The sequence below is a fragment of the Nyctibius grandis genome, chromosome 4 (assembly GCF_013368605.1).
Source record: "Nyctibius grandis isolate bNycGra1 chromosome 4, bNycGra1.pri, whole genome shotgun sequence".
In the NCBI taxonomy this organism is placed as follows: Eukaryota; Metazoa; Chordata; class Aves; order Nyctibiiformes; family Nyctibiidae; genus Nyctibius; species Nyctibius grandis.
The window spans coordinates 76,379,706-76,396,228 of NC_090661.1; the positions used below are offsets into that span (position 1 = coordinate 76,379,706).

The 16,523-nt window shown below is 36.8% G+C and overlaps 1 protein-coding gene across 2 annotated transcripts in view; it reads right to left on the minus strand.

Moving 5' to 3' along the window:
* Positions 1 to 16,523, minus strand: part of SH2D4B (SH2 domain containing 4B) — a 63,924-nt gene that overhangs the window by 20,930 nt on the left and 26,471 nt on the right. The window contains exons 5-6 of one of the 2 annotated variants that reach the window (XM_068399595.1): positions 12,243 to 12,437; positions 8,798 to 8,947 (exon numbers count right to left, since the gene is read on the minus strand). In XM_068399595.1, coding sequence (XP_068255696.1) covers positions 8,798 to 8,947; positions 12,243 to 12,437 — 345 coding nt within the window. Of the gene's footprint in view, positions 1 to 8,797; positions 8,948 to 12,226; positions 12,438 to 16,523 lie in introns of both variants that reach the window. The other variant, XM_068399596.1, reaches the window with a different exon arrangement.

Below are 16,523 nucleotides of genomic sequence, written 5' to 3' on the forward strand. Positions count from 1 at the left end.
GAAATATATATAACTGTTTGCAGCTCACTCCAAGTACAAAAGATTCTTTTTATCAAGCATACTGGAATGAATTTATAATAGCCACGTGCACTCATGAAAGATCCATGCTGTGTTTAATTGTGAGAAGCAGTGGTAGCAGCAGTGGAAGAATGTTCTGTGGAATTATATATAATTTAGATCTGAATCCTCCCTATCATGGATTAAGAACTATTGTGTATTACATTACAGATGCTAATCTCTGATAGAGAGGTAAGGTATGATCCAGTCAGAGCCAATGCTAACCAGCGTGCTAATCTGCATAGCTCTTTTGGAATTTTATCTCTTAAAAAGATTCATGAGTTTGTGATTTGACAGTCCCGTTCACAGAAAGGCCAGGAGAAGAGTGAAGAACTGACCTTTCTGAAATCCAAGAGGGAAGAAAGGGAGCTGTCATTCCCTTAACTTTTGCAGGGGAAGGGCAAAGTTATGTTTCCCACACCCCACCTCATTCTGCCTCCATGCCAGTGGCACGTGATGAAGTGGCACATACAGGTTAGTTGCCTGCAGAGTCGCAGAAATCTCTTCCCTTTGTTTTAATATCATCTACTACTGTTTATCTCCTGTGGTGAAAGCAGTTTAAGTGTCACAGTCTGCTCCTAACTGGGTGAACTGGAGTTAAGCTAAACCAGCAACACAATTTTGCGCAGTTGCGTGCTTTTGCCCCCTGCATGACTACACACCATACCTGCTGATACCTTGTTTGAAAATTGTGTTTGCTTAGCAGGAAAACAGCATTATTTCAAAGGAGCTGTTGAGCTAATAACTTGGTAGTCTTTTGCCTTGAAGCTGGATCAATAGGACTGTGGATTCAATACTTTGTGTAGCAAGACAGGAGGACCAGTAAGAAGGCCATCTGCTGGGAAACCAGTAAAATTTTCTGACCTTGTGTCTGCAAGTATCTGCTGTGCTTTAAACAAAAAATACTACAGATAAAATAGTAAATATAACTTAGTCTAGCATAAGCTGAAGAAAATATATGGAAGCCTGTAAAATAGAAAGCATGTTATTGTACATGTCCAGGCAAAGGAACAAGAGCTGGAGGCATGGCTGATAAACAGTTAGATATGGACTAACAATAAGCAGGATATCAGCAATTCATCCAAGACTAACAAGGTTCTACACAGGACACCTGTGGTATGCTACAGCAGTTGATCAGGAAACATCTAGATACAGCATTGAAAGATAGGCAGTATGAGCTGAATGTCTTGTGCTGGTAGCAACTGACATCTAAGTGCACCTTGTGCATGGATAAACTAACTAACCAATTAACACATACACAATTTAACACTGAAAGGAGAAAGCATGATCCAGCATGTAACGAAGAGACTACAGTATACGTAAAAGGGAACCATAGCTCAGATTCAGGCAGCTGGACAGATGAACAAGGCCTTCTGTGTTTGCTTTGGTCACCATGAACAGTCATCTTAATTTCTTCCAGTCTTTGCATAAACAACCTTTGTAGGTGTCAAGGCTTTTCATTTTAATCTAATGTTCCTTATTTTCTTTAAAATGGGTCAGTTTTAAGTCTTTATATATGATTTCTTCCAAATAACTCATGCTCTTACGTCACTTGGTTTTTATAAATGATTCTTCATTTCTAAACACTGACAGCAGTGCTTTCTGTTCAGGAACACCTCACCTTTTTGTTTAATGTAATGTGATAAAGAAAACTTGACTGAAGGAGCTGCAGTAATAGCGAATGTACTCACACACAATCCAGTTCAATAAGGAGACAGAACACCGAACTGTAATGTAAAATTACAGGTAAATACATTAAGCTACCATGCCTTACTACAGGAAACAACAGTGCTCACTATGTCATGCTCATGGAGAAAAAAAAAAATCTTGAAGTGTTTTAAAAAAGGGGGGCAAGAAGTCTCCAGAATGTAAAGCAATTTGATTTTCAATAGCAAAATACGTTTTCATTAAGAGATTAGTAAATTCACCTGGACGTACACTCTATGAAAAGCTGGTGCATATTCTTCACAAATACAAAGAATTGCCTGGCACAAACTTGAACCTGAAAGGACTTTTTTTTTTTTTCTTTAAGTCTTTGACTAGCGGTGCACTGTACAGGCACTGCATCTGACCTGTTTGTACCTGTGAAACCGTTAACGTTTCCTCAAACTTGTTTCCCCTTTGTGGTCACATGCTCTTTATTATCTCTCATTTTTAGTGCCTACAATACCTGTTCAGAAAAACTGCTGCCTTCTATCTGTAGGATATGCCTAATCTTTAGAATATAGCTTCCAGTTAAAAAGCAGCCAAGAAGGACAATGTGTTGTAAAAGAATAAGAAAGCTCATTTCACATTAGCGATTAGCCTATTTACATTAATTATTCAATTGCCTCATTCTACAATTTCCCTGCTGTTCTTTTGCGCTTCCTTTCTCCTTGCAGCATGTTACAGCTGACATTACTTCACTTTGATACTTTGCTCCCTTCCAAGGGGAGTCATGCGTCTAAAACATTTATTTTGTTTGCTAATAACCTGTCTGTGTAGACACTTTGAAACTGTAACGGCACTGGAAAAACAATTCCAAAGCCTTCAAAAGAACTGACAGACTGAAACAATCATTATGACCTAAGTGGAATGACTTAGTATATGAAGGATAGTCTTATTTCTCAGAAAACAGCAAAACATCTCTCATATCTTAAGGAAGAAGCTGAGAACTGAATTAGAGCTGATGAAGTATTTTGAGTGTGTTGTACGTTATGGATCTGACTTGACTTGAAACATCCCTAATCAAGTACCAGAATCTACCACAGGATCTAAACACTTAACTCCAAATACTGTGCTATCTTTGAAAGATACTATCAGAACATCCAGTAGATGTTTGATAGGAGTATGTTCTGGAAACACAAAAAATAGGGTTCCATCTCACAGCAAGTAAACAGATGATCATGGCTCTAATAACTATGTGTAAATCCACCCAAACAGAGAATATATATAAAGCTGCAAGGACAAACTGGTTCATGTATAGTGCCCCAATAAAACCTGTATGTGTATGTTATAAACATAACTGCTTAATAATTATTTCAAAGTAAAATGATTATATTATCTCTGATTCCGTTCCAGATGTTTCCCCATCACAGGATGTTTTAGATACCAAGCTTTGCATATAGATATTTTTCGGATGCATCTTTCAAAGCCTGTGGAAGACAGTGGAAAAGCTCTCAATGAATTCAGGAGATTTTTAACAAGATCTTGTATCCTTTCCCAACAAAGTACCCCATCAACAACAATTCTAGAAGGGAAAAAATATCCCAGAACCCTGGGGCTCAGTTTACTCAAGCAGAGAATCTATCTGTGGACTTTCTCAAATAGAAGTAAAAGCTAGATAATGATAAAGCAGTGGATTAGAAAAGAGATCATTAATATCAAGAAAGCTGTACTTCTGCTGGATTTACAACACTTGCTTTACATCTTCCTAACATGCATTTATTGAATGACTGGAAGGTTCTTCTTCAAGAGCAGAAGAAAAAGTCTGCTTTTATGTTCAAAGCAGCAAACTGTATTCACTGTTAGATGTTTTTCAAACCAAACCACTGACATTTCTGTGTCCCTTAGAAAATATTACAACACAAGCTGTATTTTTAAAAGATATATTTCCCGCAGTTCAGCTATACCAATAAGCCCAGTGTTGCTGCTGCTGTTCAAGGACTCAAAATTAGTAGACTTTCAGAAGTATTAAGTCTTGAATCCTCTACTGAGAGCATCTGATTTGCAGAACAATTGTCACTATTTAAGTCTGCTAGATTTTCCTCTTGAAAAAAAGTTTCTTCATGAAAACAATATTAGACATCTAAAATTAAACCTTGATCTATAAACATCTGCAACATGATCTTGTTAAACTGAAAATTGTCTTTCCTGGCTCCTCTGACCTCAGGGATTACTCAGCTTCTGCTTCTCAGCATTTTTCAATCCATCCTTCAACTTGCTCTGATCAGCTTCTTCACAGCTTGCCACTCCCTTAGCCAGTAACTGCACTGCCACCCTGACTTCCCTTGATAAAATAGTTCTCCACAATAGGAACCATGCTACTGCAATTACATTTTAAAGGTACAACCTATAGGGCAACTACCTCATGTTTCCAGATCTGTGATATCAGCCTCTGAACGTTCCTTTCAACCTGAAGGCAAGTAGAGATCTGATAGTGCTATGGTAGATGCTTAGCAAACATACATACAGCCACCTCATGGACAGACAATGAATAAATTCCTCAGTTTGTCACACCCTATTACACTCACCTTACATCTGAGAGATCCCTTTTATATCGTGGATAAATAACATCAACAATCATACAACGTTGGTCTCAACTAGAGCTAGAGACGTATTTAGGGATCAGCCCCTCCTGCAAACAGCAACACTCTCCTACGTTCTGAATGGAAAATAACCAAATGCAGAACAGAATATACAAAAGCGAAAAGTCTAACATCTGAAGTTAAAAACATCAAAAATATCAAAAGTAACTGCTAACAAGCCAGTGGGAATGGAAAAAAAATGCTGAAACAGGTTTCAAGCAAAAGAGAAAGGTTAAAGGACAAATGAAAGATAGAGCAAACAAAGGGAAATATTACCTGTTTCAGCCACCAGCATCCTTTTGATAAATACTTACGGGAGGAAGAGGCCTCTAGTTTTGTTGCCATATGGAATTCTATTCCCAGTGTCCTATGCCTGCAGTAAACTAAAACTACAATTTGCTAATGTCAGTGATAGAGTTTGGCAAAACTCTAACATAGAGGGAAGGCTGGTAACTTTCCCTTTCTTTGGCATGGGTCGCACAAAGGTTTGAAAAGAAAATTCCAGTTCAAAGCTAAACTTAGCCAAAACAATGAGCCTGTCTCCCTTTCTCGCCCTTTTGAGAGACAGACCTCCCATCCTAAACACCAAATTACTTCCCAGCTTTCACAGTGTACCAGCAACTGAGGTCTTGGCAAAGAATGTTCTGAATTCAGATTTACAAAAAAGTTTCGTACATCTTGATACAACATTAGGATGCCCTTATAAGTTAGATTCACCTGCCCATGTTCATCAATTAGCAGATAAGAAATCAGAATATGATTGTTAACTTCCTCGTTATCAAAATGATCAGAATTTACCTTTAACTAAATTTAAACCAATTTCTTAGTTTTCATCGTCAAAGAATTGAAGGCATAACTCTTTTTACTCAAACATAAGGCAACTATTAAATAACACAAAAGAAACAGCTGATTTTTGTACAGAAGATACAGACACCAATTACCTTATTCCCAAGACAGTCTCAGTGACACCTTAATCACTTGCTCCGATTCTCCTTTATTTTAGCAGTTTGAGAACTGAGCATCATTGCACTGGGGCCACTAAGCGAGCATATACCACTTACAAAAAAGGTTCACTGCTTCCCAATCCAAATGAAGTAAAGATCATCTAATTTCATGGTTTCTGAATGGATTGAAGATGGGTTTAAGTTATAAATAACATTTAAAAATAGATATTTAAAAATACCATATTTTTCTTTACAAACTTAAAAAAAATCATCCTATATTGAAGGGGTAAATGTTCTAGTTTTCGGCAGGGATCTATTACTCAAACACTGAAAAAATAATAGAATTTACATCCAAAATTCAGCTGAACATTACAGTTTGTATCTTTAATGTTTATTTTTTTAAACATGAAAACAGTAAAGCCTATTAAAAATGAGCTAAAAACATGTTAGTGGAATTCAGATAACTGATGATAATTTCAAGAGACAAATAAAGATGAAGTTGAAGCTGATGTTTGTTTAAGCAGTAACTTTTTCTGAATAAGAAAGGAAATGCTCAGATTTGAAAAAGACTTCTTCACCACAGATTTTACCACTCCACTTAAAATAAAACATTTTCTAGTGATTCTTCAAATGAAGTCAAAAGGAAAACTTCAGGTACATTAAGTATGCCATAGCTTACCCTGTTTCACATCCCATGAAAATGCTCAAGACAATATATACTTTAAAACAGAATCCAGATCAGTTTGATGACTTAACGTGGGAAATATGCCAAATATATGAGGGCGAAGACATTTTTGCATTATTATTTGGACTTTGTTATTTTAGCCAAACACATCTGTCTCCAACCTTCATCTCTGTATAATTAGAAAATATCATCTGTCCATAGTACAGTCTGAAGACAGTGAACTGGCTAATGCTTAACTTTAGCTAAAAAGCTGAACGACCTGACAGTCAAGGCAGGTAAGCAAAGGTCTATTGACCTCAGCAAAAACATGTAATTCTGTAACAAACTAATATCTACTTTTTCAGTACTACTTAGTGCATTGCATTCAAAATGCCCTTAATGTAAGGTAGAATATTATACTCCCACTTCATGGTCCTAAACTGGGATATAGGAAAATACAGAAGCTGTTCCAGGATGTCAAGGACCTGATTATACCTGTTTTGAGAGATGCTTGAGGTTTTAAGAACCTGTCATCACAATACTAGACAACATTAAATACTAGGCAGCAGTTCTTTCACAGAAACATCCACTTATCCAAATGGTGATTATATTAGTGTCCCATTGGCTCAAGTAGTTAGCCATAATTCTGGGCTTTGCAGAATGGCTTTCATTTGTATCGCTAATTTCTTATACAAGTCAGATATATTCTGCTGTATTTTTGTTCATACACAAAAAATATATATAATGTCCTGGTTCCCTGAATACAATACAAAACAAGAACACACACAAGATCCTAAATAGGCCTATACAACAAAACTCACAATCTGTATTTTAATAAGAACTAAGTAAAGAATAGAAAAAAGATTTTTGGCTGGATCAAGAGTTTTTTTGCTGCCTTCCCCTCCCAACCTCCCCTCGCCCCCAAATGGGAGGCCAATTCAAAGAGGAGGGATTTTTCCTGGAAAAAAAAGAAGTTAAAGTATGTCAGTACTTTCTAATATTTTGCTCCGGGTTTTTTGTTTGTTTGTTTTTCCTCAAAGTTTGTCTGTGCTACAAAATATAACACAGACACTACATAACACTGCAAAACATTGACTACTGCACCTGTAACAACCTGATGCTTAGCTTCCACCACTCCAGAAGAGTCACAAAGCAGCTGAGTTGTTCACTAAGGATTACAATGAATCTGACTAGAGCTGCAGAAGCTAAAACAGCTAACCCAGCAAAGAGGTACCAAAGCAGCATTCATGTGGATCTCTGCAAAGAAAACCACTGAGTTTTATGCTGGGAATCTATCTGAATTATCTTTCTCAGGCTCCTTGAGTGGGAGGAGGACAAACGAGGTACTTCACTCACTTTTATAAATGTCATTGGATAGTCACAGTTTCTTAAGATATCAATGGCATGATCTGAGAAACTAAAGAAAAATCATGAATTCCTCAATTCTTGCAGTGATTAACAGACTAATCCAAAAGCCACTGAAGTTAGTAGATAGACTGCACAGGCATTAGCTCAAGCCCAGATGCCTTCTTAAGGCATGAATTATGTTCATAACTACTCCTGTCAATTTATATGGATGCGAACTTCCCACAAGCAGGAAAAACATTTACCATTGGGCCACACAGAAAGATCACGGTTGAAAATACTTTTGACAAATGTCCACAGATGAAATTTTAATCAGTTTGTCTCTCAGAAAGAAACCACACCAAATGACTTTTGTAAGAAAACAACAAACCCTGTCTGCATCATTGTTCATAAGAAATGGCAGTATGTAGCATTTACAAGCTATTCATGACTGACTTCAGAGTCTTTGACTAATTAAGCCAAAGAAAATAGCAGCTTGCTAATGTCTTTTAACACATAAGGATTTGTGTATCATAAAAAGAAATCTGAAATATATGAAACACTAAACTTGTTCAGAAATTTTCCTTGCCTGGTTCAGTTTAGAACGCCCGCAAATCTTCATCTTATGCTTAGAGAATCATGAAAATAGGATCAGGTCAGCTTAGTGGTTTGAACAAAGAATATCAGACTCACCAAAAGCAGCAATGAAAAAATAGAGAGATTTAACTTTAAAGTCTTTCCAGTTCCTCAATTATGTCAGTTATTAAGCCAGAATTCTTTTTTTTCATGTTAAGAATAACAAATATAAAGATCATTGCTACTACTTATGAAAATAAGATGTCTTACCTGTGAATTTGATATCAAAGATACAGCTGCATAGCAAATGCTATACCGGGCAAAAGCCCCAGAGACGCTAGGAACTCCAGCAGATATGACAGCAAATTACGGATCTGAACAGGAATTGGTTTTCCCATTTCATGAAAGCTGCCTAAAATTATACACTCCAAAGTCTTTTTGAGAAAAATCAAGATCTTTCAATAATTTTTGTTTGCAAAAGAAAGCGAGAAAGAAAAAATGCTACCCCGGTTTAAAAAGTACAACAGGGATTAAACAGAGAGGAGTTCAAGTCCTTCTTGCAAATCAGCTAAAGCAAAAACTTGAATGTCAGTCATCCACATACCATATCACTACGGTATTTGTCAGTTTATTTTGGAGTCCTCCTCACCCTATCTTGGTTCTCATTCCTCCTACTTGGCTTGATATTTTACAGCAAATATACTTTGGCCAAAATATTCCTGAAAAAACCTTTGTTCACAAATTAGTCTACTTAATCAGAAAAAAGAAAACAGGAAAAGAGGAATGACGCAAAAATCTTGTTTTAACAGGCACTAGGTTTCACAATGTCAGTAGATGTTCCTTTTTGTGATGAAAGATGGCAAGATTTACTTCCTGAGCGTACGCTTACAGGTCTATATATAAGAAATCAGTGATCAGTGTATTACCATGAAACCACTGAGCAATCCTGTTGGTATTCCTCTCAAACCCAGCACGTCGAGGGATCTGCTCTTCTTTGAACCAGCGAATTATGACATCTCGGGAAAAGGGTCTAGAAGGACGCTCCCAGATGTTACTGCATTGAAAGGCAAGCAATTACAGAAAAGTGTCATACAGAGAATTAGCGGTGTATGAAAGCAAGGGACAATATAAATATTAATCTCTTTTTTATATATTTACAAAACATACAGCTACAAAATGGTCAGTATAACTGCTGTTCAGTATAGCTCACTGAACAGTTTTAACCTTTTCAAAATCTGTTAAAATTATTTTGAGTTTTTATGGAAACCAGAATATTTGGATTTTACATTTGCAATGGAACCTTAAACATTTTCTTAAGCACAGAACTTAAATTAGAAAACAATTTACCACAAAAGATGCAATAGACATTTCAGTCAGCTTTCCTTTTCCACCTCATTTTTGTTCCAATGCATGTATTGACAAGCAAAGTTTATTTTTTTTTGCTTAGAGTATGCTCCTTTTCACTGACAAGACATCCTAAATCAGAATCAGCTATAATAGGTTGTGTATCCAAACCACTGAGTATGATAGAGGGAATGTTTTGTTTAAACTCTTTAAGTTCCCTTTGCATTCCCTACTTGACAGCCTCCCTTACTGCTTCTGCTACTTTCTATGCATTGTAGACTATTTTAGCTAGTAGGAGGCAAATCAGGTAAAATATGTGGAAAATCCATCCACCCACCCCAAATAAGGACTAAGGTATATTATATCAAATGAAAGTATGACTGCATTCCAATTAAGCACACAATCTCACTTATCCTGATAGCAGTAGTAAAAGGGAGGCTTTACAACTGATTTCTGTATAGTTTGAAACCCTGTGGGTTTCTGGGTGCTCAAACTGTTAGCACAAATTACCAAATCTTCATTACTGTTCTTCTTCAGATAAATAGGATGAAGGCTAGGGTGGGTAGGTCTACTTGTACTATAATTTCACTTTCAATTGGTGAGACACACACTTCACAGTGCCCAGTACAGTAGCTGGCTACATACTTCCAGCTTTCCTACTCCACCTGCCATGGAGCTGCCAGTTAATCTTGTATATTTCTAGACAATGTAACGGAGAACTATTACTAAAATCAGAACGTCAGCTCAGAAGTCACCAAACAGCGTTAAACTAATTTGCTAGATAATCAAGCACCCTCAAAACCAATAAAGGTTCTGCAATTCATGACAGCAAGGTGCTCTTTGGAAAGGAATAAAAGCAAAAAGATAGATGCTGTTTGCTTGATGATATGCAACGGAGTCCTCCTTTCAGTTTGCCTTACTATTACTAAAACTAGTGATTGATTCTGTTGATATCAAGTGATGAAGCCTGCAGTGAATGTAATAGTTATTGCTAAATTACATGAACATGTGTGAGTAGATCTGACCAATATTCATCATAAAATTTGAAGATACAACCATGAGTGAGGGGTGAAAGTGAGAATTCAGTTATAGACACACATTAAAAAAAACAAACTACATGTGTTTTTTATTTCTGTTTTTGAATCTTTTCTATAAAGAAACAAGAAACTCTTTGAATTCCAGGGCTCTACAGTCCATTCTTGTTTCTTAACTCATTTCTCTCTAATTCAGTTTAGTTTTGAAAAACTTGTCAAATCCATCCTTTTTTCCGCCCTGAGACAAATCTCAAAATTACTATGTCTGTTTCCATACAGCTACTGAGGTTGAGCTTGCCCAGGAGGGGCGGGAAGAAAGAAATACAACCACAAAAGTAAAAATAAAAAAAAAAAACAGTAAGCAAAAGGATAAAAGTGAATAATCAGGCCAAAGAGTTTCATCGGGAAGTGAACAGTCAGCAAAATAAGACAGATAGTAGGAAAAAAAAAAAAAATAAAATCAAACGGAAGCTTTCTAAACCATACAGAAATTATAAGAGAGATCGATCTGAAGTAAAAAAAAGTATTATTTTCAGGTGACTTTTAAAAGAAAAGGCAAGCCAAGGTAAAAACTACAGGAGCTATGCTTCATGCTGAAAAACTTAGAGATATATCACTGAACTCACATTCCCTTGAGGCAAAAAATCTGTCTCACACTAGTGGTAAACAAGAACACACTGTGCATCGCCTCCTTGACCTCCCAGGTCACTAGCAAAGTAAAATTTTTAGATAGACATCTGCTCCTGTTTTACCATACCAGTGTTAGGTGTGAGAAGGTGACATACACATTTATGTATATTCACTATTAAAGCACACATTTAAAGCAGCTTTTACTTTTCTTGATACCTTCACAATCAAGTCATGGATAGACAAAGAGGAGGCCTTAAGAGATAAGAAAAATAAATACTGCCTGTTTTTTGTAGTATAGGCATAGCTTAGAAACAGAAATAGTATTGAACATGAGCTGCATAATCACCAGATTTTTCAGCTTTTTTTCAGGCCCTTTTTGAAAAGGATCACAACTGGTACCACCAAATTCTTTAGTAAATAATCTCACCTCAGAAGCTCAGAACTTCAGGTCAAAGTTATGAAATGTCTTTTTCAAAATCTGTCATTTTACTGGTGGTTTTGTAACTTCAATTTGAAAAAGACTACGTAGTTTGTAAAAATAATGAGATAATTCCTTTGATAAGTTGATTTGATTGTAACTTTAAAGATCCTGCTCTGAGAGAAAAATTCCGATTCCTGCTGAAACTGGGAGTTTTGGCTGCTGTTACCAGTGAGTTTCTGGGTAGAAACAGAGTAGAGCAGAGAACTTCTCAACGCAGAACACATTTCCAAACAATGAGGGACTGATTCTCTCTGGTGATACACTGACTGGTAAAGAAAAACAATGTAATGGGACTCTTTTCTTTCTGAGCTTGGATATTGGTTGTTAGGGTTATTTTTTTTTTTTTTAGCATTTAATACTACCATCCTGACAGTGCTCACATTGCCTTTATCACCACATGAATCCAAATTAATGGTATAAGAAATAACCAGGAAAAGAGTAAAGTGACTAGTCAACTTTCTAGCACCCATCTGCCAGTTTGGATTCTTTTCCTCTCCTGCAATTCACGGTGCTCCCTAAATAGTCAGATGAAAGATTAATAAACACCAAAGACACTTGATTTTGCTTGAAAAAACACTTAAAACCTCGCCTTGCATACTAATCTAATACTGACTTTTGAAGGACTCCTCTCTCTCTCTCTCTCTGTGTGAACTTTAAGAAATCTGTCTGAAAAATAAATGGCATTTAGTTCATATTAAGTATTCAATCTGTTTTCATTTTTCTTTAGACATTCTTTTTCTGGTCATAGTGAAAGAGCAAAACTGAGAATTTCCAGCAACTGCAGCAGAGCTTGTTGAAGCGGTGGGGACTGGAGAGGGAGCAATTCAACAGAAAACTATTTTGAAGTCACTCCTGTACAAACCAACCTGGATGCTGCAGAGAGAGACAGCAAAGGAGTTGCACTATTGTTGTTCAGTTTTATCTCCTGTTCATTGTTCAGGCTTGTTCCCTGGAACAAATTACTCAGGCCAGCCACTCTTCCTTTCTGGATGGCACGCAAGGATTGTCGTCGGTATTCGTCCCGGGCCCTGCGTGCTTTGTGGCTCCTTTCCTCGTCTGCAGCTTTGGAGCGGCGCACTGGGTGGAATGAATAGGAAGGGTGGGGAGAAGAGACTTTAGAAATAGAAACAGCCATTTACCCCTTTCCTTATAGAACAACTTACTATCTTTATTCCTTATATGACCTGATTTTAAGAACATTCAAAAAACAATGCACTAATTAAAGAGGTGGCTAACTGGATGACTTCCCTGATGCTTCAAATACAGGCCCCACCACTAGAAGCAGAATGCCAGACTTGAGCTATCAATGATCTGATCACTACTGGCAATAACTGAGCCTCTACATACTGCGATTACCCCTGACACTTGCTTTGGCTGTAATAAGAGAAATTCTGCTTCGGGACATCTTTTCCACTGGCAGTGCACCAAGTTTTATGTTTCAATAAAGAATGTTAACTACTGCTTAAAATTAAGTCTGTGTTTAACAGAATTCTTTGCAAACTATGAACACAACTAGAATTGCAGGAGCTACTACCAAAATTTACAATTATAAAAACTAACATGTAGGTCACAGTTTTTGTTGTTAATGTTGCTTTCTTTCTGAAAGGCACATGCTCTTTGTTACAGTACCTGAAGTCATAGAAGTCTCCATCTTGAAAATTGCTGTCTAAAAATGGTTCCAGTAACAATGGAGACATTAATAGCCATTGGAAAGGGCATGCTGATGCTATGGATGGGGTTGTCTCACACTTGAGTCTCTGAAATTGCATATAAAGAACCAGAATCTCTACTGGAAGATTTAATTAGACATCTATCAATGGCACCGACCAGGGAGTTACATATTTCCATAACCTGAAATGAGGCTGCTACTCTGGCCATTGCATGTCAGGCATCTTTCACTAAAGCTTCTTCATTTTAAAACTAATGGACTAACCATCCTGTCTTCAAAATGGTATAACTTACACGCACCAAGAATTGTACTGCAAATATTTATCATCTGTCAGTTCTGTTCTGGTGCCTCAAGCCCCATTTTGATGATTTTTTTGAGACAGAAATAACTTCAGGCAGGCAAATTATTCCAGTGCAAAACAAACCTTTAACATCCAGTGAAGCAAATATTAAAGCAGCAAGCTATTGCCTCCAGTAGCAATTATCAATCCTGCCATGACTATCCTGGCTTACATCATACCCAATTCATAAAGAGCACATACTATTTCTTACTCTGTTGTGATTGTATCTGTGACTAGGAATGCATGATATAATACCAGACAGCTGCATTTTGTTGGGCTGTTTGCATGCCTCTGGTTTACACTCCTGATTTAAAGCAAGCAGAAGTATAAATGGATTTGTCCAAATTATGAAAAGGTTTAATGGAATCAAGAAATAAAAGCACTCAAAGGAAAATGAAATTAAATAAAACCCTCTGGGCAAATGAGGGAAAGAGAAAAGACCTTTAAGCTTCGAGTTATATAATATTTTAGATAGAAAAATATACAGGACTAAAAGCTCATTAAGGTAGCATAATAAACGAGTCATAGACACTTCATATGCATACAACTGGCAGGATTTCAGTTTCACTTAACTACAAACCCTGTAGTTTTAGCTGAACACAGTAACAAACAGGTGTACAGCACAGAAAACATGAGTAACAGGTTTCACTATTTATCTTAAAGGTCGTTACTTTTAAGGGTAGATAATGTCATCCAAATATGCTACTTCAATGGCTCAAGTATATTAGTTACAAAATTTCTGTGATTTATCCTTTGTAAAGCCACTCAATAATGGCTGCGTTAAATGTGGACTTTGTGTTTGCAACAACACAAGAGACAGCAAGGAAGATGAGTGCAATGCAGCTTGGTAAGACATTTAGAAACCTGTGATTGTTTGTCACAATCACAGTATACAGATCGAGGGCAGACTGCCTGGATCTTTCTGGGATTCTTTTCTACTGATGTACAGGCTGCCTGGTCATGAAAAAGGCAAGGTGTCTTCATGCCTCACTTTCTTCAGCAATAGATACTATTTTCAACAGACATTCCTACTGTATTTTTGCTAGCTAATAAATCTGTACCATCAGAAGCTAGTGACCTGGACTACATTTTCCCAAACTATCACATTTTAATATTTCTTATCACAAAACAATGGGGAGAGGTAGCATAGTTTGCAACTGTCAATTATCAACATTCAGAAAACTTTTTGAAAGTATATATGACATGCAGCCTTCCCTATCCATACATATATATGTATATGTGTTTACATATATGTGTATACCCATATATGTGTCTGTATACATGTCGGGATAGGGAAGGCTGCATGCCACATATTGTATAATTGTATAATTGACCATAGGGACACATAGGGTCTCTTAATCCATTTTTTTCTCATTACTGGTGTCCTGATTTTTTCCCTATCCCATTCCTTATAGTTATTCCCAGAAACCTCTTTCTCTTTCCTCACATTCCTCTGTCTTTAGGAGTTGTCTAGTACAGCTCTGACTGTGGATCTGTGTTGCTATATTACCCCAAGTTTCTTCTAAAACTCTCCGACTACCAGTTTTCTCTTCAGGTGTTGGTGATACCAACAACAGGTACATCCTCCTTCAGTGCTCGTAAAATTAAGCACGATTCTGCCCTGATGGCACGTAACTTCTGTAGAAATGCCTGAGCTGTTGATATAGCTTAGGTGCCAATATGATTGTAGCTGCAGCAGAGCATACCAAACTCTCCTAGAGAACTGGTAAAAATATCCAGATTGAGGTCTGTGCTGTCATGATTATATGGTTATCATTACTAGAAGTAAATAGTTTAAAGCCAGCTTGGACATACCTACATGACCTGCAGTGTGAACATACTCTAACAATAAAGAAGCCGCCACAAAGCTTGCGTATGCAATAGCTGTTATGATCCTGTAAGTCTCAATTTGAGTTTGCCTTGTTTTCCTTGAACAGTTTACGATAATCTATTGTTCCTCTATGCTAACCGAAGTTGTCTTTTGAGTGAAAATCCAAGATTGCCTTTTATATTTTCACTTAGGATTGGAAAATCCCTATTAGCAGTCCTGGCAAAGTTCTAATACCAAATCTTTTGATTCAGATGAGGATTAATTCATGCTGTGTTGCAGCTGAACTTGATCACATAATTTGTGAAAGACTAGGAACTTTCCATTTTGTATAATCTATTTCGTGCTTTTGAAGAGCTGTGAGTTACAGTCAGAGCTATGTGAAAGCAGAAAAAAAACACATGCTATGAATATGCATCCTCATTTTTAAATTATTTTGTTTCAGTTTTCCCCTTGTTAATAATTCTTGGAAGCTTGTTTATGAGCAATTCAAAATGACTACTTAATAGACAAAATTCAATCTTCAAATTTTCTGAGTGCACATACAAATCACATGGCGTTTTTCCCTTTCCTATTGGAAAATAACTTCCCACAAATACTCTGCAATATGGCTCCAGTTCAGCAATCTTATCTGAAAGCCTGTGAATAATCCCATCCCTATTCAACAACGCACTCTGAGACCTATTGAAGTTCAGTGAAAACATACCTAAGGTTGAGCACTTGCTTAGTCAATGCATAGCTGAACTGGGGACTACTCACTTTAAAATTCAGCATTTTATCAAATGCTCGTGCCAGTAAACTCACTCACTTGGATTTCTGTGGAAGATAAGTACCAAATGAACATAAATTCCTTTGAAATTCAGACAAAAATAAAACCATAGACATAGTTTGTAGAAGAACATAAAATATAACAGTATAAAAGAAGCTATAACAAGTCAGCCTGGTATCCTACTTCCAACAGAGACCAAAAGTGAGTGCTTAGGGAAAGGCATAAGAACAGTTCAAGTCACTCAACTCTATTTACATTTTTACTAGAATAATTTTTGTCTGGAGATGAGTACAGCTGGTCAGATGGTATCTGAGCACTTAATTGCTTGATGCAGTTTGCAGGGGTTTGTAAGTGTACTAACAGAATGCCTTTTGCAATAGTCAATCAGATTAATATCTATGCTACAGTTTTTCCTATTATGTTTTGTAGATTCCTTTTCTGCTTTCAGAGAGGTCACGTTTAGAGACTGTGATATAGGGTATTGTTGATTGAATACTCAAGAAGCCTACAAAACAGAACAGCTCACAGAAAGGCTGTTTCTCTGTCCAAGCTTAGTT